We start from the raw sequence: 23538 nt of genomic DNA, 5'->3' as shown, positions 1-23538 counted from the left end.
TGGCATATAGACCACAATACAGTCATTTCTTTATTCATAAATTATCATGGCTTTATTATCTGCCTCAAGATGCTGAGCCTCCACAGAACAGGCAAAAGACAAGGTATTAAGTTGGGATGGAAAAGAGGAGAGAGAGATGCTGCTGATCGTTTTAGAACTGGAAGAACAACTCGGCATCAAGTCTTTTTAACTTTCGTGGCAGATATTTAAGCAGATGGTGAAGAATCACCTCAAGATAGAGTCATCTGGGATTTTTCTTAGTTTTTCTGAGAAGATCCCAGACGTTGAAGACTGTAGGAGGGACAGAGTGGGAATAGAATGATTCAGTTGCTGGCCTGGGGAAAACACCTGAGTAACTAAGGGTTGCAGGCCCAGTGGTGCAAGACCCCATCTACTCAAGCTTCTCAAGTCCCCATTGACGGGGCTTTGCCTTTAAAGGTTGAATGTAGTGCCTGTTGAATCTTGAAGTCAAAATTTGTCTAAGCCCAGAAAAAAATCTAAGGAATAACTCTGGACCTTGCCATCTTTTTGAAATGTCCTTGAGAAATAATTGAGAGTTATATTCTTTGGGAATTTTATTTTTTTTTTAATTTTTTTATTTATTTATGATAGTCACACAGAGAGAGAGAGAGAGAGAGGCAGAGACACAGGCAGAGGGAGAAGCAGGCTCCATGCACCGGGAGCCTGACGTGGGATTTGATCCCGGGTCTCCAGGATCGCGCCCTGGGCCAAAGGCAGGCGCTAAACCGCTGCGCCACCCAGGGATCCCTCTTTGGGAATTTTCTTATAACTTGATATGTTAACCACCTCTGGACAAAATACTTCACTCTATAACCTGGATGTCATTCTCTATAAAAAGGCAAATCACTTTCCTTAAGAGATGTATCAATTAACCAGTTTTAACAGAATTACAAAACTGGAAGCAATAGCCTAAAATTATTTAATTTACCAGTTAGAATACATCACAGATACTGGTAATTTCAATGAAAGCATGTACATGTTACAAATCTTTTCATGCGTTGTCTTATATAGCTTTTACAATATGCATTGTATTTTCTCACAGGGATTTCACCTTGAGGTACAATTATTAAGTGAATTTCTTGCCCTTACAAAGAAAAGTAAACATATTAAACACCTCCATGCAAAGTTAAAATGCTAGACACTAAATTAAATATTTGTCCTATAGCACTGCTAACCTCATAGGTTATGAATCATCTGTGTTTGTGGAATACATTGCTTTATATTATAATTTTGCCAAATCCACCCTGTAAAGAACAAAGTATAAAGAACATTGAGGCTTAAAATCTTGAACACTGAACCACCTCTGTAGACTTTTCAATATTGGTACTGCATCCATAATCATGCCTTAGTGAAATGTTATACAGAACATTATTCAGAATGTTTGTTCTGAAAAGAGTTTGGGTAAATGCACTATATTTGAAATTGATTAATGTTATCTGATATGCATCCAAATTTTTTTATTACCCTGAGAATTTGACTTAAAAGTTATAGGGTGTCTTGTATATTTACTGTAACTGAAAGTGGTCTATTTGCATTTGAGCAAAAGTGATAGCCAAAGCTGTGTTAATTTTGGTGAAGTCTTGTGACTTCTGGGACTGTGTTACCTCGTCTGTCAGATGATGTAGTTGGATTGGCTCAGTGGGTTTTTTTAAAAAATTTTTCTTTTTAAAATATATTTATTATTGGAATATAGTTAACATACAATGTTATATTAGTTTTAGGTATACAATTTGGTTATTTGACAATGCCATGTATTACTCGATGCTCACCACCAGTATAGTCACCACCTGTCATCATATAATGTAGTTACAATATTATTGACTATATACCTATGTTGTACTTTTAATCTCCATGACTTATTTATTTTTTAACAGGAAGTTTGTACCCCTTCATCCTCTTTACCTATTTTGTCCATCCTCCCATCCCCTGCCCCTCTGGCAACCACTAGTTTATTCTTTGTATATATAAGCCTGTTTCTATTTGTTCATTTTTTTTAAATTCCATATATAAATGAGATCATACAGTATTTGTCTTTCTCTGTCCTATTTCACTAAGCCTAATATCCTGAAGATCCATCTTCATTGGGTAGCCCAGGTGGCTCAGTGGTTTAGTGCCACCTTTGGCCCAGGGTGTGATTCTGGAGACTTGGGATCGAGTCCTGCATCAGGCTCCCTGCATGGGGCCTGCTTCTCCCTCTGCCTGTGTCTCTGCCTCTCTCCCTCTCTGTGTCTCTCATGAATAAATAAATAAAATATCAAAAAAGAAAAAAAAATCCATCTTCATTGTCACAAATTGAAAGAATTCATTCCTTTCTATGACTAATATCCCATTGTGTATATATACCCCATCTTCTTCTCCATTCATCTATGGATGAACATTGGGTTGCTTCCATATCTTAACTATTATAAATAATGCTGCAATAAACATAAGGGTACATATATCTTTTCCAATTAAGGTTTTTGTTTTCTTTGGGTAAATATCTAGAAGTGAAATTACTGGATCATATGGTATTTCTATTTTTAATTTTATGAGAAACCTCCATACCATTTTCCATAGTGACTGCACCAATTGCCAATTTATATTTCCACCAACAGTGAGCAAGTGTTCCTTTTTCTCCACATCCTTGCCAACACTTATTATTTCTTGTCTTTTTTGAAAAAGATTTCATTTACTTATTTTTATTTTAGAGAGAGAGAAAGAGAGTGTGAGTGGGGGGAGGCACAGAGGAAGAGAGAAATGCTCTCAAGCAGACTTCACAATGAATGTGGAGAATGATAGTCCTCGATCTCATGACCCTGAGATCATGATCTGAGCTGAAACCAAGAGTCAGATGCCCAATCAAATGAACCACCCAGGCACCCCTCTTGTGTTTTTGATTCTAGCCATTCTGATAGCTGTGAGGTGATATCTCATTGTCATTTTAATTTGCATTTCCCTAGTGATTAGTGATGTTGAACATTTTTTTTTTCCTGTGCATGTTGGTCATCTGAATAAACATTTGAAAAAAATGTCTATTTGGATCTTCTGCCTATTTTTTTAAATTTATTTATGATAGTTACACAGAGAGAGAGAGAGAGAGAGAGGCAGAGACATAGGCAGAGGGAGAAGCAGGCTCCATGCACCGGGAGCCCGATGTGGGACTTGATCCCGGGTCTCCAGGATCACGCCCTGGGCCAAAGGCAGGCGCCAAACCGCTGCGCCAACCAGGGATCCCTTCTGCCTATTTTTTAAATCAGCTTTTTGGTGTTGAGTTGCATAAGTTCTTTATATGTTTTGTATATTAACCCCTTATCTTCTCCCTTTCAACTGGGTGCTTTTTTGTTTGGGTTTTCTGACTTGTGAAAAGCCGTAAAATCTAAGGAGGCAGTAAAACATCAGGCTGCTTATCAAACTTTAGCTAAAGAAGCCCCACCTGTATCAGTTTACTGTTACTTTGATTGTTACTACCTTGCACAATCATTTATTGTTCATTCATGTATTCAGGAATTCATTAAGTCATTAATCAAATAGTATTGCGGGCCTACTATGCGTCTATTCTACGCATATAACAGAAAATAAAAGACATAATTTCTATTCTTGTTGAGCTTTCAGTCAAGCAAAGAGAGGCATATATTCAATATTCAGTGTTTAAGATATATAAGTTAAATATATATTATGTTGTATGGTGATAGAGTCTATGCAGAAAAAATGAAGCAGAAAGGGAGATAAAGTATTGAGGCTAGGGGTTGAAATTTTATTTTATTTATTTTTTTTACTTCTTTATTTTTCTTAAGAGAGGGAGTGGGGGAGGATAGAAGGAGAGAGGGGGAATCTTAAGCAGGCTCCATGCCCAGCATGGAGCCCCACGTGGGGCTTGATATCACAACCTTGAGATCATGACCTGAGCCCAAATTAAGAGTCAGACGCTTAACTTACTGAGTCACTTAGGTGTCCCTAGGAGTTGAAATTTTAAATAGTTAATCATTAAAAGGGTCAACAGAAGGTAACATTTGAGGATATACCCTGAAAGAGGTGATGCAGTAAGCCCCACTAATAACTGTGGAAAAAAAGTTCCAAGGATTAGAAATAGCAAATGCAAAGTCTCCGACGTGGGAATATTGTAGGTATATTTAGGAGTTGTGAGGAGACCACCATAGTTTGAATGATTCAACAGGGGAGAAGTAGGAATTTGGACTTCAGAATAAGCCTACATTAGAAGAAAAAGGTTTGTATTTAAATAAAGATTCATCTAAATTACCTGTGAGGCTCTGAAAAGCATTAAAATTTTAAGGCTCTTTCTTATATTGCATAATCAATGAGCCTTTATTCAGTGTTATTAAGCCTTTTTTCCCCCCTAATTATTATCACTCCTTCGGGATTATATGTTTATCTAAGCATTTCTTTTTCATACTTTCCTGTAAAGTCAACCATCTTACTTATTTTAAGGGGAAATGGTATGGATAAACTGAAAGTTGTATTTAATTAATTTGGCTTCCTGAAAGCCCATTAAATCCATGGTGATTTGTTTGCTTTAAAAAATCAAATATTCATTGTTTTCTTATTTCTATAGTCATTATATTTCCACCTCAAATTCCTGAATGAGTTTTTCATAGATTGCAATGGCTAGTAGGTATATGGCAAAGCAAGTAGAGATAACTGGATAACTTCATGAGAATTAATCAAGTTAATTTTTTTTTCCTTTAAGGTATCAAGTATCTGAATAACCACACTCTGAGACTCATTTTACTTACTGAAAACTGAAAGAGCTGTTTATGTCAGTTGAAAGTTGACAATATGCAGAGAACTCTGAAGAGAAGCTCTCAAGTTAGAAGGTGAAAATAAACCAGTACACTTTTTGAGTAAACTGTTTGCACCTACTGAAATCACTAATGAATTATGAGAGTTTGATACACTCAGAGTTTTTGACATTCATTTTAGTTATTGTTAAGTTCCATGGTTAAAGAGTTTAGCTAGACTCTTTTGCCCATTCCTCATGCCTAAGACAGGAAGGAAAATGACTAAGTGGATTTCTACGTAGAAATAGCTGTGCATTTCTTTTTGTACCCACACACTAAGCAATCTACAGTTTGAAGTAAGAACATAGTGTTTAGCATAGGCTTTGGAAGTTTTTGCCTTCCTGAGCTCCAGGGAGAAATCTTTATTAGCTAATGTTATTGAGGACACGAGTTGCAAAATTTTATTAACACAATGACTGATAATACTGTTTAACAATTGAAATTAAACAATAATATTCAAGAGAACACTTCTTAGTAGGACAGATACCCATCTGTCCTCCAATCCATATCTAGAGTGATTCTAGGAATTACTGACGTTAAAAAATCTTAGGGTCCAGAAATATATCAGAGTTTTATCTTATATCAACATAATCTCTATGACTCTTTAAAATATTCATATCTTCCTAGACTTAATATAAATCCAATTTAGCCCTCTGTTTCAATCTTTGACATCAGTGCATTAACCCAGATCCTTGCCCATCTCCTGCCTGGTCACTTAGAAATTTTACTAGTCAGGCTTCTATTCTCAGCATGCCTTCCCTCCTCCCCATCTCAGCCTTCTTTTTAAGCAAAAAGGCATGGCCCTTCTTGTTTTATTCTCATTAATGTCAAATAGTTTTTATCACTCTCTTCCTCCGGTAGATTAAGTTTCTTCACTTTATATTTCAAAGTTTTCACTATGGTGACTAAGACTTGACTCATTTCCCCTTGCCTTTCCTAAACTTTAGCCTGCCTAGTTGTGATATTGTGATTTATAATAAGAAATATGTATTTGGTCTTGGACCCATTCCAGGTACAAAGCTCATAAAACTCTTGGAATTTTTTAAGTGATAAGAGTGAGCAAGGTGTCTTTTGTTATGTTAATGAGTTACTTTGGGAAAGCCCTGGGGCAATCTAAAGATAGAGGTTGGTTGCTAGGAGAATCAACTGTGTGATTAGAGGGTTGGAACTTTCAGTCCCATCCCTCCTGGGAGGGGTAAGGGTGCAGAGACTGAGTTAAATCACCAGCGGCCAATGTTTAATCAGTCGTGCCTATGTAGAGAAGCCCCTACGAAATCCCGAAGAACCAGGTTCAGAGAGCTTCCAGGTCGTTGAATATGTGGAGATGTGGGGAGAGTTGTGTGCTCAGAGAGCATGAAAGCTCTGCTCTCCTCACACACCTAGCCTCATCAATCTCTTCCATCTGTCTGATGCTATCTCCAGGTAGATAATGTCAGAACTGAGCTGAATTGTAGGACAATCAGCTAGTGTCTGAGAATTGATTGGTGGTGTGGGGAAAAGACAACACATTGGAATTGATACCAGAATCATACTAGTCTTGAAACCCCTTTCATCTCCTTATATCATTATCTTTTATAAATTTGTTTCAAGGTTTATGTTCTATAGAAAAAACAACTCTTCATCATCACTTACCATTCAAACAAATATTTTTAGAGTGCTCAATGTATTTGCAAAGTATTAGCTAGAAATGTGTAAATCCCACTGGGGAGGTAGGGGGAAGAAAGTGAATTAGATTTATTGCATGCCCTTGAACTGCATACAAATTTTGTTCAAAAACTAGGATGGCACACGGAGCACTGTGATATAAGGTGGTAGGGAAAACTGTCACCAGTCTCCAAAGCCATCTTGGTGACATTTCATTTCCAGTGGGAAATTGTTTACATTAGAACAACAACACAAATCATCTCAACTTTTCAAATGTTCACCCGCCTGACCTGACTATGTTGTCACATTCTGTTGTTTAATGTTTTAAAACAGGGCAAAAGGTCCTAGTCTGAGCTTTAGAGGTCTTCAGTTCTCATCTTAATAGATTCTAAGTAGAAAATTAGCCTACTGTGCTTTGAACATACTGTCCTGACAGATGATTTCTTTTTTATTGAAGATGCAAAACTCTCTTCATGTTCTTGGTAACATGAAATATATTTTCTCTGGCTGAACATTGTTCATTTTATCTCTTCCAGTAAGAAGTACCCAGTATGATGCTCTGATGCATGAATAACTGGTAAATATTATTGGAATACTATGTATTCTTCGTTTAACAAAAGCAGTTGTGATCCAGATGCAGCTAGAAAAGTTCTCCCTCTAAAGAACAAGATAAGGTAGATAAAATCCCCTATTCCCTAGATTTCAAGGGACAAACATTCTCTTCACTACATTATTTTGTGGGGCTTATATTCTCAAATTTCTTAACTCTGAGTTTTTGCTTACAGTAAATTACGTCAGTCTAAAAATGGCCTTGACATCTCATATGCACTGTGCTGGCTCATACAAATAGGATGCACTGCTTGATTAGTTAATTTCCCCAAGGAAAATGTGTTTGAGGGTAGGAGACTTTATTAAAGTTTTCAGATGATGAACAAATTTATATCTAATTCAAGCCTCCCAAACAAAAAGTCATAAATTTATTGTTAGACATCTCTGATAAGCAAAGTGGATAATGATGAGCAAACTGGATAGGGATGAAGCTCTAAAATCAAATATGTTTTCTCTGGCTGAACATTATTCATCTGACCTCTTGTAGTAAGAAGTAGCCATTATGATGCTCTGATGCATGACTAAACTGGCTGGTAAATATCATTGGAATCATCTAGAATCAAAGTACCTGGGGTAGAAAAGAGGCTTTACCATTATTCTGAATCATTACGTGACCTTCGTATTTCTGGGCTTCAGGCTTCATGAATAAGATGAAGATGCTGACGGCACCTACCTCACTGGATTTTTTTGAGGGGAGAATTATTTCATTAGTTTGTGTAAGTTGCTTAGAATAACCTCATATACAGTAAGTGGTCAGTAGCAGTTACTATTTAATTAAAGTATATTTAATGGCTTTCAACCATTTCCAAACCCAAATGACTTGGTCCTTGTCCCTTCCTCTCTCTCAGCATCTTCCCGTCACTCCCCTGTTAAACTCCTATGTTTATTTTTTTATTATTTTATAATTCCTACCTTAATTTTTATTATGTTGTTTAATATAGAGTAGTATGACCATCACTTTCGTGGCCTTAGCTAAATATAGCTAATAGCCTTTGGAGTTACTGTTGCAAGTGGCTTATCAAGGCATTTTCCTGAACTATGACATATTCTTCTATGAGACTCTAGAAGCAAGTGACTCTACAAATATGTATTATACATACACACGTGTATCTATACATTGGTTTCAGAATTCCACACATGTGTATGTGCGCAAAATATCCTTAATTTATAGAATATATTTTGATCCAATCTAGCCGTAACCTTTGAAGGTGGTACTTTACTATGTCATCAAACTTTAATTATGAGACTGACTTTTGCTCAAGGTCAGTCGCTGAGTAAGGGCAGAGCAGGAGATTTTTAACTAGACTCTGACTACTCTCCAAAGCCAGACCTCTTTCTATTATACCTACCGGTTATTTGTGTGATCTCACTTAATCCTCACCAGTCTCAAGAGGGTGGCACTACTGTTACCACTTTTTATAAGTAAAGACACTAAGGCTTTAAGAGGTTAAGTGAGTTGACCAAGATCACGTAGCTAGTAAATGTCAGAGCCTAAGTCCGTCTGTCTTTTGCAGATTTACTTTTCAACTCCCATCTCAAAACAAAAGGGGCCAGATAGACACAGGAGGGGATCCAGGTTGAATCCACAGTCAGGATGATTTGTTGTAGTAGAAGCTACTTAAAGTTGCTGTTAAAAGGAGAACAATTTCCCAAAGGAATTCTAGGAGATCCCTTCGGAATGTTAGCAATTCAAACCCAGCTTATGAAACACTGAATTAAAAGGCATCTGTCTCCTAGCATTAGCCTTCCTGTTGGTTCACAAGATGCAAATAAAATGTTAATGTTAAATCCAAGCAGGGAAAACTACTTATTTGGAAAGGAAAGATCTGTGAGAGCTCTCCTCTAGAACCAGTTACCATAAAGAGAACAGGCGGGGTGGGGGGGTGGGGTGGAGACAAGACAGGCAAGCTTTTGACAAAAATCACAACTGAAGATGGATGGAGCTTAGTAGTTCCCAGCATAAAAAGATAAAAGAATCCAGAGCACTGTGTGCGCGCGCGCGCGTGCACGTGTATGCTTGTTTTAATGAGCTTCCCCTGCCTGCAGCCCCCCTCGCCCCCCTCTAGCTGGTGACCCGAAGCCTTCTGATGAAAGCGCGGTGTGTGACGATTACTAGCTGACACTCTCGGCTGCAGACTAGCCTCACACAGAGCTGAGCCCGTGATGCTCGGAGGGCTGTTTACTGCCCCGGCGAAGTGGTTCAGGGGCCACGATTTTATTCTGCTTCGGGGATGCTGTGATCCCGCATCCCTGGTTGGGAGCCACGTAAGGGCTCCGACAGCTCGGCCCTGGAGTGCTGGAGGACAGCACTCCTCCGTGGGCTCCGCTCTGGAGAAGACCCAGCCTCCCGATGCTCCCCCCCTCACCCCCCGCCCCGGGAGATGGTCCAATCTTTAGAAATTGCCAGACAAGCCCGTCCACCTGCTGGGATGCCCGGCTTTCTGGAACGAGCTAGGAGGAGCTTGGCTTTTAACCTTAGAGTAACTTGAGAGGGTTTTCTGTTTGCAACTTAAAATCGCCGCTTGATTCAAAATAAAAGACACACGCTCTGGCAAGTAGACGCTGGGAAAATCCGGGTGACGAAGTACGGTCTAGAGATTCCTCATGTAATTTCCCCTGGGAAAGAGAACGTATTTTCTGTTTGGTACTGGGCAGTCGACTCAGGGCACCTGCCTCCAAGAGAAGGGGTGTTGGAGGGGCGGGCTGGGCGGGGGGGGGGGGGAAATCAGCTCGGCATCTGGACTGCCCGGTTCCAGAGACCTCGCAGGCGGCCAGTGGCCACCCCTTGCCTCCCCCTCGCCTCCTCCTCCGCCACCCCCCTGACTCTCCTTCCCCCTCCGCTCCAAGGCGCGCCCCCCCCCCCGCGCCCCCCACCGTCTCTGCCCCACTACTCTTCATTGAAGGTCGAGTCTGCAACATCACCGCCGAAAAATCCCCGCGGAGCGAGCCACCGGAATAGGCGTCTGGGGCAGGCGCGTTTGCAGGCCGGGCGAGGCTGGGCGCGCTCCAAGGAATGCAGGTCCGCTCGGGAGGACCAAGGTAAAGCCGCTGGAAAGGGGCGGTCCCCGCGGCTCCGGCCTCTGCTCCCTATTGGCCAGCGCGGTCCCGGGGGCGGTGCCGGCGGAGAGCCCCGCCTACTGAGGGACCTCCCCGTCCCCCGGGCGCGCGCGGCTCCAACCTCCGCTCCCTATTGGCCAGCGCCGTCCCGGGGGCAGGCGGTCCCCGCGGCCCTCCCCGCCCTCCCCCGGCGCGCGCGGCTCCGGCCTCCGCTCCCTATTGGCCAGCGCGGCCCCGGGGGCGGGGCCTGCGGAGAGCCCCGCCTACTTCGGGACCCGGGAGCCGGCGGGCGCCTCCCCCGCGGACTTGCAGCGCGGGACTCTGTCTGCGGCTCGGTCCTGCAGCGCCTCTCGGCTGCGGGTCGGCGCTCCAACCACCTGCTCGGCGCTGCGTCCTGGGAAGCGGGGAGGAGAGACGAGCGAGGAGGGAGGGGGCCGGGGGGGAGGAGAAAGGCGGCTTACACACGCCTTCCAGTCCCTCCGCTCAGAGCAGCCCGAAGAGCGCTGCCGCTGCCGCCGCTGCCGCCGCCGCCGCCGCCGCCGCCGCCGCCGCCGCCGCCGCCGCCGCCGCCGCCGCCGCGGCTCTGCCACCTGAGGAGACCGCCTGGACTCGCCGCGCGGCTGCCGCCCGGCCCTTGCGCCTGGCGCCGGGCTTCCTATGCGCGCCGCCGCTACCATCACTATTGCTACTAGTATTATTCCAAGAGAAGGAGAATAACCACCAGCCCGAAAGAGCCACGTCCACCTTTCCGAAAATACTCCAGCGTCTCCGGGGAAGAGCGAGCGCGTCCTCGGCGCCGGCAGGAGCAGCCCGGGGCCCCGGGCAGGTGCCGCAGGGGAGGGAGCGAGACTTGGAGCGCTGCGTGGTGCGAAGTTGCTTGCGGCGGAGCCCCGAGGTCCTGCGGCCCCAGCCCGGGGGCGGCGTGCCTGGGAGGAGCCGCTGCCCCTGCGTCGGGACCTGCGAGCCCGCGGGCAGCCAGGGGCCGGGGACGACGCCCCCTCCTGCGGCGCGGACTCCGTCGGTGGCCCCCGGGGAGGCGCGGGAATATGGCCTCGCAGGCGGGCCCCTCCTGCCGTCTAGTCTTCTGCCTCTTGATCTCCGCCGCCGCCCTCCGGCCAGGTGAGCAGCGGCCTCCGAGCAGCCCCAGCGGACGCGGGCGGGGGGCCCGGGGCGGCGCGGCCGGGGGCGGGGGGACGGCGGGGCGCGCGCAGGGCTGGCCCCCCGCGCCGGTCCCGGTCACCTGCGCCGCTCACCGGGGCCGGCGGGTCGGCTCGAGGTTGGGCGGGGACTGGGGGCTGTGCCGACGTCTCCGGGAACTTCGGGCGCTGCGGGGGCTGCGGTCCCGGGGGGCCTCGGGCGGGCCCCGGCGCCCCCCCACCCCCCCACCCCCGGCTCCCACCCCGGCGGCCAGCCCCTGCCCTCTGACCATTCCTCCAGGCTCCCGATTTCCAAGTACACGTCACTGCGCTCGGGGCAGTTTCCCTTTCGCTTAGCTCCGAGGGTAGCCGCCTGCACTTTTTGGTATCAAGCCCCCGGGGCACCCCCTCCCCCGCCCCGGAGGGAGGCGAAGGAGGGAGGGGTAGAGGAGAAAGGGAGGGAGGACTTTGATCGCTCCCTTAAAAAGCCCCTGCGGCTGCAGTCTTGGCTTGGACGCCCCCTCCCCCACTGTCTGGGTGGGTGGTGGGTGCAATCAGCAGCCGGGGTTGTGAGACCTTAGTGAGCCGTTTGTGCATTTTTCTTTTTAGGACCTGGGATTTCAGTTTTAAGTTTTCAGTTATGTACCGAACCTCAAAAAAAAAAAAAAAAAACGGGGGGGGGGCAAAATCCCCAAGAATTAAAATCTGTAGCCGGGAATCCCTTTCCGACCCCGGGGACGGCCCCTGGGGCTGTCATCCTGGGACCCACGGGGCGGCTGACGCGAGCGGCTCCTAACGGGGCATCCGGTCGGCTCGCCGTCAGTTGCTGAGACCATCAGGCTCCTTTCATCGCTGGACTTGAGGATTTTTTGGAATTTTTTTTTTCTCCCTTTGAAGTTTTATCTCTAGCCCTACATAGATAAGCATTTGCAAGTCAAACTCCTACTTCCTGGTTTGTTTGGGTTTTTCTTTTTTTCTCCCTACCCCCCACCCCCACCCCCCGGCTTCTGTTGGTTCTCGTGCCCTTTTCTGTAGTTTTTAGTAAAGAAAGACTCCCTTCCCTTTCGCGTCTTTAATTTCGGCACATCCCTTCGGTGGTTGGCACCCTGAGGCCAAACACAGAGGTTTGAGGGGCTCAGGGTGTCCCCCAGGAGAGGGCAAGGGCGGCTGGGGGCTAGAGGGGGAGATGAGGTCGGCAGGTGGCTGCGGACTGCAGCCCCCGCGTGGGCCGGGGGCGGGGGGGATGCTGGGGGTGCCCTCGCCCGATCCCTTTATGATAAAGTTACCTTTCTGGGTGAGCTGATGAGCTCACCTGCAGTTCTGAGGCTGGAGAAGGAGGCATCTGTGACACCGGTCTGGCCCTGGGGCGGGGCCCGGGAAACGCGAGTCGAACCGGATTCGCAGCAGGTGGGGTGGGGGTACGGGGCCCCGCGCGGGGGGAAGGGGGGACCCCCCTCGACTTGGGCACATCGGCCAGCTCCCTTTGCAAGAAGCCCCGGGTCCGCGGCGGGAGGGACGGGAACCCAGTCTGGGGCCGCGCGGAGGGGAAGCTGGACGGGGTGAGGTGGTCGGTGAAATGCAAGGACCCCCCCACCCCACGCACACCCCCCCCCTCGGGTTTTCAGTTCGACCCTGTCGCCGCCCGGAGTGCAGTCTCCCCGAAGCGCACCCCACTTCCCTCTTGCGGGCGGTCGCTCTGGGATTTATTTTCCGTTGAGCCACCTCGGGGTGGGGTGGGGGTGGGGGGCAGGTTTTTCCTCACATTCATTTAACTGCCAAACGGGGAAAGGTTCCGCTTTCAGACTTCCTTCTGGGTGATTCTTTCTGGAGCCGCAAGCTCGGGTCCCCAAGCCAGTGCCCAGCCAGCTGCGCGCCTCTGCGGGGAGCTGGGGCTGTCCTCGACCTCGGCCGACCTGAGGGTCGGAAACCCCAGAGCCCCCGACGAGTGGTTTCCTTGAATTGACCCGGCTGGCACATGTGCAGAAATCTCGGGGCCGTGTCACTGTGTTTTGAAAGCAAGGTTTGTTGGCACTCGCGGCGCCTTGTCCAGACCCAGGACGCGAGTCCTGCAAGGCAAGTGCGCCTCCTTGGGAGCCCGCTGCGCTGCTGAGCCCGGGGCTGCGGTGCCGACGGCTGGCCTCGTCCCGCAGACCGACCGACGGACCCGCCTGCAGTCCTTGGTTTCCGGAGCTCTTGTAGGCGGTCGAGACCCGGGGAACAGGAATTGCAGTTTGTGAAACTGCCCCTGCAGATCTTTGGGTTTGTAGTCGCTGCATAGTCCTTGGTATGTTTCAGGCATGATGTGTTACCTGTTTTGAGGGGAGGGGGGGGGATAGGGATTAGACCACAGAAACTGAATTCAGAGATTAAGGCCATGAAGGAAATGCTCAGCATCCCAGGAAAGCAAGAATCTCATTATCCTTGTAGAAAGAGCGTCAGCCTGTGGTGACATTCTGTATTGCTTTAAAAAAAAAAAAATGCTTCCCTTGATTATTTAGGAGAAGGAGGTGGGACCCTTGTGGTTAACTGTTTCTTCTCGCGGGTCATTTGTGTGCACCCCTCTCAGGAATTTTTCTTAACTTCTCACTGACATAAGGTTAGTTCCAAGACATAAGTACACTTAAAGTCCTCCCCCCCCCCCCAGAAGGATAGTGTGTTCTCAACACATTCAGTTTTATCTCAATAGGCCTTGGGGAAAGCATCAACTCAAATGATGTCCTTGCAGACAGTCTGATGTGGGACTGACTACTAAAAAATTTTGATTTAAAAACTACACATTGCTTAGTAGCCAGTAAATACTGCTTTTTTCCTTGATGATTTATTTAATCCAATAGCAATTTACAATTTAATGGGGTACTATATTCAGTAAACTGCTTTTCTAGGCTTGGCTCAGCATCATTCACCTTTGGGCACTTGAGCAAGTTATTTCATATATTCCGGCTTTGGCTCTCTCATGTGTAGGTAGAACTGTGGGCTAAGGATCTACTCTCTGAGATCTCTTTAGCTCAAAACTGTTTCTAATGACCCCAGGTCCTAAAAGCTGATTTGGGCAAGGCAGAGAGTCATTATCCAATTGTATTTCTCTAATGCTGTCAGACAGACTGAATGGATACAGTTCATATAAATTGTGTTGCGAGAAAATGTCAGTGGAATCCAGTTGTGAATTTTCCATCTTTTTTCCTACCTGTACAAATCCATTATAATACCTACTGCTTAATCCTTCAGGCTTGAACAGGGCTATTAAAAAAAAAAAAAAAAGTGTGACAGAGAGGAATTAGTCTCTCATTGTCCTGGGAAAAGAGACCCCAACAGTGGGAAAGGTTTTTAGGTCTCAAAAAACCCAATTAGTGTAACCCATCCCTCCTGGAAGATTGCCTCTATTTAAACTGCATATGTGGTTCCTAGCATGAAATATAAGTGATGGTTGATGCTGATATGTTCACAAGGCAAAGCCTAAGAATACCCCTCAACAAAATAGTTGATTTGCGAGGTGGTTTTTAAGTCCAATATAGAAGGAAGTAGAAAATAGGAATGCTTTCCTGTGGTTTTAAAATCTATACAAATCCAAAATATTTTCATGACACAATTGCAAACCTTTTTTGACTTTTTAGGAAATTCAATCTAACTTATCTTTTTAAATAGAATTTCGGAAGAGAATGCTTGTTTGCTGGTAACTTATTAAAAAGAGGAAAATCAATAAAAACCTACTAGTCCTAAGTGTTACCAGAATTTTTTTTTTTTTTTTTTACAGGAGTTAGCACTCGTGTGTTCAGTTTTTAGTTATGCCATAAGAATGTTCTGACTTTGGGAAAGCTGTTTTTCTGCTCCATCTTATTTCAGATTTGCAAAATTTTCTCCCTTTGTAATGCATAGTTCTGGTTTTGGTGAAATTAATATTCCCTTGCTCAGCACTTTGAATTTTTCAACTATAACATGCTACATTAAGACTTTTATTATATTATTAATAGAAAACCACTATTACATTTATCACTTTGGCCATTTTTTAAAAAATCAGGCAAAAATGTCTGTTTTCTTTTTTTCTTTTTCCTTTTTTTCTCACTCAAGTTTTTATGTCATTAAACAGAGGCCTTTATAAAATTGAGCACTAAGTTGTCAGCATTACTTGGTGTTAGATGGCAGTATTTTGTCATATAATATCTTAAGTACTTCACAATCACCTTGTCTTATAGTCTTAAACACATTTCTTTCTGTGCTGGCCATTTATTTAGCATAAAACATCACCAAAGAGTTCTAGCTCTCTGAAGCTGTAAACTCAAGCAGACACATGCACATATATCCCAAATATGGAGGAAAGCAACACAGGTGCAGCTTTAATAAAATAGCATGTATCCCTACAAACTTGAGTTTAACTTTTCTCAGTCAGTTTTATTCTTCATTTGTTATGGTTCACAAAGGCCCATTTCATTTCTTATACATGAATGTATGTGGCATGTTAAGAAATGAGCTAACTCATTGGAATATTAAAGTTTCCTTAAGAGTGGTGGGTGATGACTTAATATTTATTTATTTGCTTACTCTTGGATATTAGCTACTTTTTATTTTCAATAAGAAGTGGTAGAGGACTGGAAAAATGTTCATTTATATTTCTCATTTCTTTTTTAATCGGGGCAGAATTTTCCTTATAGAGAACAAAGTCAAGACTAAAATATATCTTTTATATTTAAGAAGAGGATATTATAGACCATATTTGATAAGACTAAATCCTATAGTTATTACAACTATCCTTATAGGATACAGAGTATTATTATATATTTGATTACTGATATTCTCATCCAGTTGATTTCTCTGTTTGAATAATAGATTTTATATGGTTCCCTCCCTACCTTATTACCAGATGTAGTATCATATATATTTCAGCTAGGACTACTTCCAAATGTTCTGTGGTATTCAGTAATTGTTTTATGGTAACTTATTATCATAGTCCATTATTGTAGTGTATGTTCCAAGAATGAAATTAGCTTCAGTGCTTACTCTTTTATTTATCCAGTCAGTTCTCAATTATCCATTCCATTCACAGGGAAATCAGTCCAACCCAAAACAGTTTTAATCAAAGGATTGATTACTTAATTCGACTTTGAGTTGAAGTATCTCAGTGAACATGCCTATGTCTGATCATCTAAGAATTCTTAGTATTGCAACATAATAAAACTAAACTGTGGGAGAATAGATTAATCAGAAATCAGAGCCCTGTCCAGCTTCTCTGGCTTGCTAGCCAACTACCTTCCCCCGCCGCCCCGCCCTTTTTTCCCTAAAACTGCCTCCTCTGTTATTCCACGAGCCATACATCCCAGTATATCCATAATACTCTTGGTTTATCCTGATGTCCTGATTCAGTCATTAATGGTACCTTATTTCACCCTCAAAAGTGCAGTTTGGATGACAAATTATATAGCTACCATGATTATTAATGACTTGTCTATTGATATGTCTGTCTTGACTATTTAACTATAAGTACTCTCCTGACAAAGTACATATTTCTAATCTTTTTTTATTTATAAGCTACAGTGGAATATCAATAAGGCCACATGCCCTTTAATGTCAAATGTAGGAAAGATGTGAGGTTATAGCCTGAAACCTCAGAATATTGTAGTGGGTGTAAAACATTATGGATTCTATGGTTTGCAATGGAAACCAAATTGACCTAAGATACCAAGAAAATAATGGTGTTTGAAATTCACCTGGGAGTTATACTTATCCAGGGAAGGCTGATTTCAGTCTGATCCTGAAATCCTTTCTCAGCCATTTGCACAATTCACACGCTGTTCTTCTATGAGGTTTCTCAGTAGCTCCACTATTAATTTGGATTTAAAAATATTAATCAGGGATGTCCATACAATTGAAGGAAGCTCTTAAGTCTTTTTGTACATATAAACCACAGTTGTATCAGTTACAACTGGTGACCTGACTTGGGGCAGCCAACAATATGGCTAGAGCAATTGGTGCCAAGACTGATTATTCCTAGTTAGGCACACATGTGTTATTTGGTTCATCTATATAAGTGCCTCAGGTGCCCCAGAAGGGCATGGAGGTAGGAAAGATTGAGAAAATATTATCTAAGCACACAAAGTAATGGATGCCATAGTTTTGTCCTCATTAATAAGGCAGAATGAAGGGAGAGGGCATTGGTCACTGTGGCTAAAACTCTTGTCAGCACCTTCCCTAATGGTTGGGAGTTCCAAGTCAAGAAGAAAACATAAAAACACGTGTAGCTACTCTAATTGAATTTTTGAACCATAGCTTATCAATTAAGTATATCAATTAACTTTGCTATGTGAGCAAAGAGCACTCCAAAACATAGTGGTTTAAACAGCAGCCATTTTATGCAGTTCATTATTTTGCATTCTGGTGATTTAGTCTGGACAGTTGGGTGTTTTTCTGATTTTAGTTAGATATCTTCATTTTACTATATTTTGTGTCAAGCTAGGCAGCTTTGCTTCTGGGTGTTGGCTGATGGTTGTTCAGGGAAAATTGATTCTTCTCCATGGTCTTTCATTCTCTAATAGACTTCCCTAGGCTTGTTCTCTTGGTGGAAGCAGGGTTTTAAGAGAAAGCAAACGTGTGGAAGACTTCTTCTGCCAACCCATCACTTCTGCCACAGTCAGTTGGTTAAGACAAGCCCCAAGCCCGGCTCAAATTCAAGGGTGGAGAAGTCATCTCCTATCAAATAGAAAGAGCTAAAAAAAAAAAAAAACAAAAAAACCAAAAAACGAAAAACAAAAAAACAAAAAACACTTGACAAATAGTGTGGATAAAGACCAGGAGAGAGAATTAGTATCATTTTTGCAATTAGTCAACCAGTGGGGGATGTGATAGCAGCAAATATCCTTACTTAGCCCCATATTCATAGTTTACACCTTCCTCTTCTAGGTCCTTTGGCAAGAAATGTGAGAGATTATAGAGACTCAAGCAGTGTTAATAAAGCCACTATCCTATGGCTGATCCCTTATCTTCTCCTGGATTAGAATTATGGAAAGCTAAGTATGTGTGTGAGAGAGAAGAGAATGAGGAGAAAGAGAAGAAGGGAGTGATAGTGAGAGAGCACACACGATTTGAAGAGTTAAAGGCATGCAAATCATGGTCAGAACTAAAATGTGATAGAAGAGGGATTGTTGGAAAAAATGAGAAATTGCCTTAGACATTCATCTGGTTCAGTTCTCTTATTTGACAGCTGAGATAGATGAAGCTAAAGCTTAAAAGAGTACCTAAAATTTGATAGCTAATAATTAGCCAGTTTTTTCAGAAAATAATGTTCTTGGTTTCATTTATGCCTAAACTCATACAGTCAAGGTTTGGAGCTATAAAGGACCTTGAAATTACTTAGGTACTTGTCTAAGTATTACATTGTTGGCCAGTCCAAGATTAAACCTCATGTAAATTAACCTGAAACTAATATATCACTGTATTTTAGCTAAATGGAATTAAAATAAAAACTTTAAAAAAAAACCCAATGGAAATTAACCATTCAGCATATGTAACAGCATTCAATAAATGTTTATTGCGTTCTCAGTATGTGCAAAGCATTGTGCTTGGTGCTGAGTATACTGCAATAAACTAGTTACTAGACAGTCAAGGTCTTGTCATGCCAAGGAGTTCTATTCTCTCTGGGAAATCGACATCAACTAATTACATAGTTTGTAGAAGTTTTGCTAGGTACTACAAGGCAAATAAAGAGCATTTTACATCAGAGTGGCCAGATTTGGTTTGGACTTTAGGAAAAAATCAGAAAGTTTCTTTCAGTGATATCTGAGGTGGGTGCTCAGGAATAATCAAGCAAAAGATATGGGCTGAGAGAATGGCATGAGTTAAGATGCCAACAGGGGAAGGAACATGACTTCTAACTTCTGGAGGTCACCAGGAATTCTTTGAAGTCCTTCAAATACTTTCCTGTAATTTCCCTAATTTACTCAGCAGTTAAGGGGTTCAGAGAGGATCTATCTGTTTGATCTTACTCAAGTACTCATATACAAGTAAATATTTGCATATATACTTCCCCCTTTAAAAAACCAGGTGGGAACATACTATACATACCATTTTGTGCCTTTCCTTTTTAACTCTACAGCACATTTTGGAAAATAAGAGGTTATACCTTATCAGGACATATGGCTCTACCTCATTTTTGAACGTGTATTGGTTTTTATCGTACATACCATAATTAATTTAACCATTTCCCCAGTTCTTGGAAATGTAGACTGTTTCCAGTCTTTTTTGTTACAAACATGACTGTAGTGAAAATCCTAATACATGTTCTTGTTCATATGTGCCATTCTGTTAATAGAAAATGTCCTGAATGTGAAATTGATGAGTCAAAAGAGTATGTGCTTTTTTCATTTAGGAAGTTCTCATCACAAGAAAAAAAATTGTAACTATATGTGGTGATGAGGTGTTGACTCAACTTGTGATATGTACATATATCACTCTGTTCTACACCTAAAACTAATACAATGCTTTATGTCAATTATATCTCAATTAAAAAAGAGTGCATATCTTTAAAATCCCAAAAACAGCATATGGGGATGCCCCTTACTCATATTAATAGTACAGAGTTATGGAGAAAATATAACTTTCTTTAAAAAACCAGGATAATAGGTTGATTCTTATTTATTTAAAACTATGGGAAAAATGAGAATTATAGGACTTATTTTGGAATTATAGGAGAAAATGGAATTATAGGAGTACACTCACATGTAAGGCAAAAGCTATAGATAGATTGGTTCTTGACTTTTATGACATGTGTAGGGACTGAAAATGGGTGAAAGAAGTTCATTTATTATGAATTATTATCATAGCTCTTTCCCCATAAGATGGCTAACTTTCAGAACATAAACTATGTAAATGTAAGTCATATTTCCTTTTATTTTGGAAGATTCATACTCTATGGGAGCAGATTGACTAAGCAGTGGATTAAGAGACAACAACATGTGAGCCTTAAGAAGAGTTGATACTGTTTTATGTTACATAAATGGTTTCCAAATATTTGTGTTATTGTAGGTATAATACACATTGTGTAGGTGGATTAACTGATGCCATTTTGTCAACCCTGTATAATAGGTCTTACTAAACAGATTTCAGTTATTTTTAAGTAAGTCATATTCTGAACAATTCTTCCAACAAATTTGTTTAAACAGGCTCATCAAAATTGCTTACTAGTGGATAAAAAGTATCATCTTCTGTATATTTAGTGACATTAAGTATGTTTTACCCTGTAATTTTTAGATCTGTTACGGAAAGGAGTAAAACATATTTTTATTGCAATTTCTATATAGAAAAACATAACAATATGTCTATGAAGAGTTTTCAACAAGCATGTGCTGAGAATATATTTTTTAAAGAAGGCAACAAATATTCATAATGGAATTAATATTAGTGAGCACAAACTAATTTCATAAATGAAGCAGTTTCTGTCTAGCATTTAGCTTTTAATATTTCAACTTGTGGCATTTATACTTTATTCTGCAGACATTTTCTCTACTTGCTGATAGGTATGACGCTTACCAAGAAAAATGTTTATGTTGGTTATAAGACATGGGTTTTATATTTTTGCAGAGATGGGCATGGTTCTAAATATGAATAATGATTTTGCTATGAGATCTAAGAGTAGAATGTGATACATATTTAAATTTACCCTGTTGGATTAATCCTTGACTCAACCCAACCCCAATGGATGGTAATCTAGTTCTCAAATAGAAATTTTCTTTTGGAAATGACCGTTTAGTATGAAATAAAATGGCTTTTCTTATCATAATAGAATGACAAATAAGTATCTGTTTATTAAAACAATACTTGTATCTGCTCAGCTGCTTTTCTCTTTGCTGATAAGAAACACGTTTCCTTTCTAAATAAATGACAAAACAGTAAAAAAAAAAATTCAGGGTATGGTTTAGAGGTTATCGTTTTTTAATTTTTATTTATTTATTTATTTTAGAGATTTTATTTATTTATTCATGAGAGACACAGAGAGAAGACAGACAAAGGCAGAGGGAGAAGCAGGCTCCATGCAGGGAGCCCGATGTGGGATCTTGATTCTGAGACTCCAAGATCACGCCCTGGGCTGAAGGCAGGTGCTCAACCACTGAGCTACCCCAGGCATCCCAAGGTTATCATTTTTTAGAATTGATCCAAAATGTTTGGTTAGAAAGGAACTGCCCGAATAGTGATTTTATTGTAGATAATATGGTTATACCTCCATGATATTTAAAAAAATAATTCTCTGCCTAATACTTAGGGAATGTTAGTGCTCACAGATTCAACAAACTATCAATACATAGTCTAGGTCCTATTGCACCAGAGTACAAGGGCTTGGGTGTTGGATCTGAACATTAGATTGATTTTCTAGCTCTCTGTTTTCTTATTTTTAATATGAAGATAACTTAATATTACCAAGTTCATTTGATATGGATGTTCCAATAAGGTACAGCATTTCTCAGTTCCTGATACATAGTGGACTCTCAATAATAATTGTTATGAATCACATTTTTTAGTAATCATATAATAATGTCAGTTTATTCATATCATCTTACTGGTTTGAAGATATATTTCAGTTCCATCTAAGTACATTTTGGGGGATTTCCATAAAAAAGTTGGGCTTCATATTCTTATTAGAATATTTTATAGTCTCAGTATCTGTCAGGCAATTTCAGTTTTATTGATTCAAAGAAAACAAAAGAAAAACACAAACTGAAAATTACAGTCTTAAATGTGATTTCCTGCAAGCCCAAACTATTAAGAAAAAACACATGCTCTAGAATTATAAGGACATCTGTAATTTACAAAATTATCCTTAGAAATTGATAGGTATGTGTGTTTCTTTTTTTGTGTGTGTTTCTATAATTTGAAATATATTAGACTTTAGAAAGAGAAAAATTTTACTATTATAATTTTGATCTTAAAATTATGATTTTAAATACAAGGCATATTTTCTCAACTATAATTCAATAAAGGGAGCTCCACTACTTTCCTTTTATGAACACTATAGGGTGCTTCTATTTATCATAATTTTCTGGTGGTTATTAATTTAATAGTGAAATTACTAAGAATCTGTAATTTGAATGTTAATGATATTCTAGAAATTGAGTAGTATCCTCTTATTAATGGGATTCAGAAATGCTTCTACAAATAATATACGCTTTAAAATCCTAGTTTCTGGTTCTCTGCATCCTTTGGATAACAAATCGCTAGAAGAAATTAAAGTAGTTATACTCCTGTAAAGCATACTTCACTCTAATATAGCAAGGCATCAAAGGAGAACAAAGTGTATGTCCAATGATAAAATGTTGAACTTTTGAATACTACTTTTGTGGTTTCTATTAAATGGAAACAGCTATACATTTGTATAGAGGAGAAGAAATAGCTGGTATTTTTCTCAATAACTCTACCTACATTTTTAATCAAATGATTATAGATTTCTACATGGAACCAGTCTACACTCCCATCTCTTTCTTTTTTATTTTCACAAATATCCCCTTGACTTAGATTGAAAATATAGTTGGAGTCACCTAAGTTGTCACCTGTGTATGACCCTGACAATTCACTTACCTTTTATGAGATCCATTTTTGCCATGGAAGTGTTGTATCATGTAATGTCTAAAATCTTTGCAGCTTAAAAATTCTAACGTTCAAAATTATACATTGATTTAGAGAAATTTACATAGGTCTGAATTGATGGTAAGCTATAAGTTATTGGACATCCAATTAAGAAAAAAAACATTTAAAATGATGATCCTCATTTATTTTTTACTCAAAATGGAAATTAATTTGTTGAATCTTGAAGAAAAGTATATAATCCCACACATTAGACCTCCTAATCTATTACTAAAATGCTCTCAGTTAAAGAAATGGCCCAGTTCTCTGGCATATTTAAGAATCACCAACACAGAGACAGCTTTTAAACATTTCATATTAAAATGAAATGTGCTGTTAAGAGAACAGCCTGGGGATTGAGGCCTGCAGCTTACTCATTACAGTTTTAAGCATTCTTTAAAGTAAGTAATTGTTTTATTGTGTTTACTCTCCGTTATAGATTAGAGTTTGAGACTGTGGCTCTGGAGCCAAATTGTGTAGTTATGAAACCCATGTCTCTATTTTCTACCAAAGAATCAGGTGACACTGGGCAAATGGCATAACCCTTCTCCTATCCCAACCTGTGCAGTAGGGATAAACTCATTCAACAGTGTGATTGTCAAATAACGAGCTCTCTATAAATTGTTAGTATTATTCAACTATTTAATCTCAGTTGATCTTTCCACCTTCCCCAAAATGATTATAAACCCAATTTACTC

At 41.3% G+C, this 23538-nt stretch overlaps 1 protein-coding gene across 2 annotated transcripts in view; it reads left to right on the top strand.

Annotated features, from left to right (window-relative positions):
- Positions 1-11024: 11024 nt before the first annotated feature.
- Positions 11025-23538, top strand: part of ALCAM (activated leukocyte cell adhesion molecule) — a 211234-nt gene continuing 198720 nt past the window's right edge. For both annotated transcript variants that reach the window (XM_055316071.1, XM_055316069.1), the window contains exon 1: positions 11025-11225. In XM_055316071.1, coding sequence (XP_055172046.1) covers positions 11153-11225 — 73 coding nt within the window. In that variant the 5' untranslated portion in view covers positions 11025-11152. The remainder of the gene's footprint in view (positions 11226-23538) is intronic.

Source organism: Nyctereutes procyonoides, unplaced genomic scaffold (genome assembly GCF_905146905.1).
Source record: "Nyctereutes procyonoides isolate TBG_1078 unplaced genomic scaffold, NYPRO_anot_genome, whole genome shotgun sequence".
Lineage (NCBI taxonomy): Eukaryota > Metazoa > Chordata > Mammalia > Carnivora > Canidae > Nyctereutes > Nyctereutes procyonoides.
This window is presented reverse-complemented; position numbering and strand designations above follow the sequence as displayed.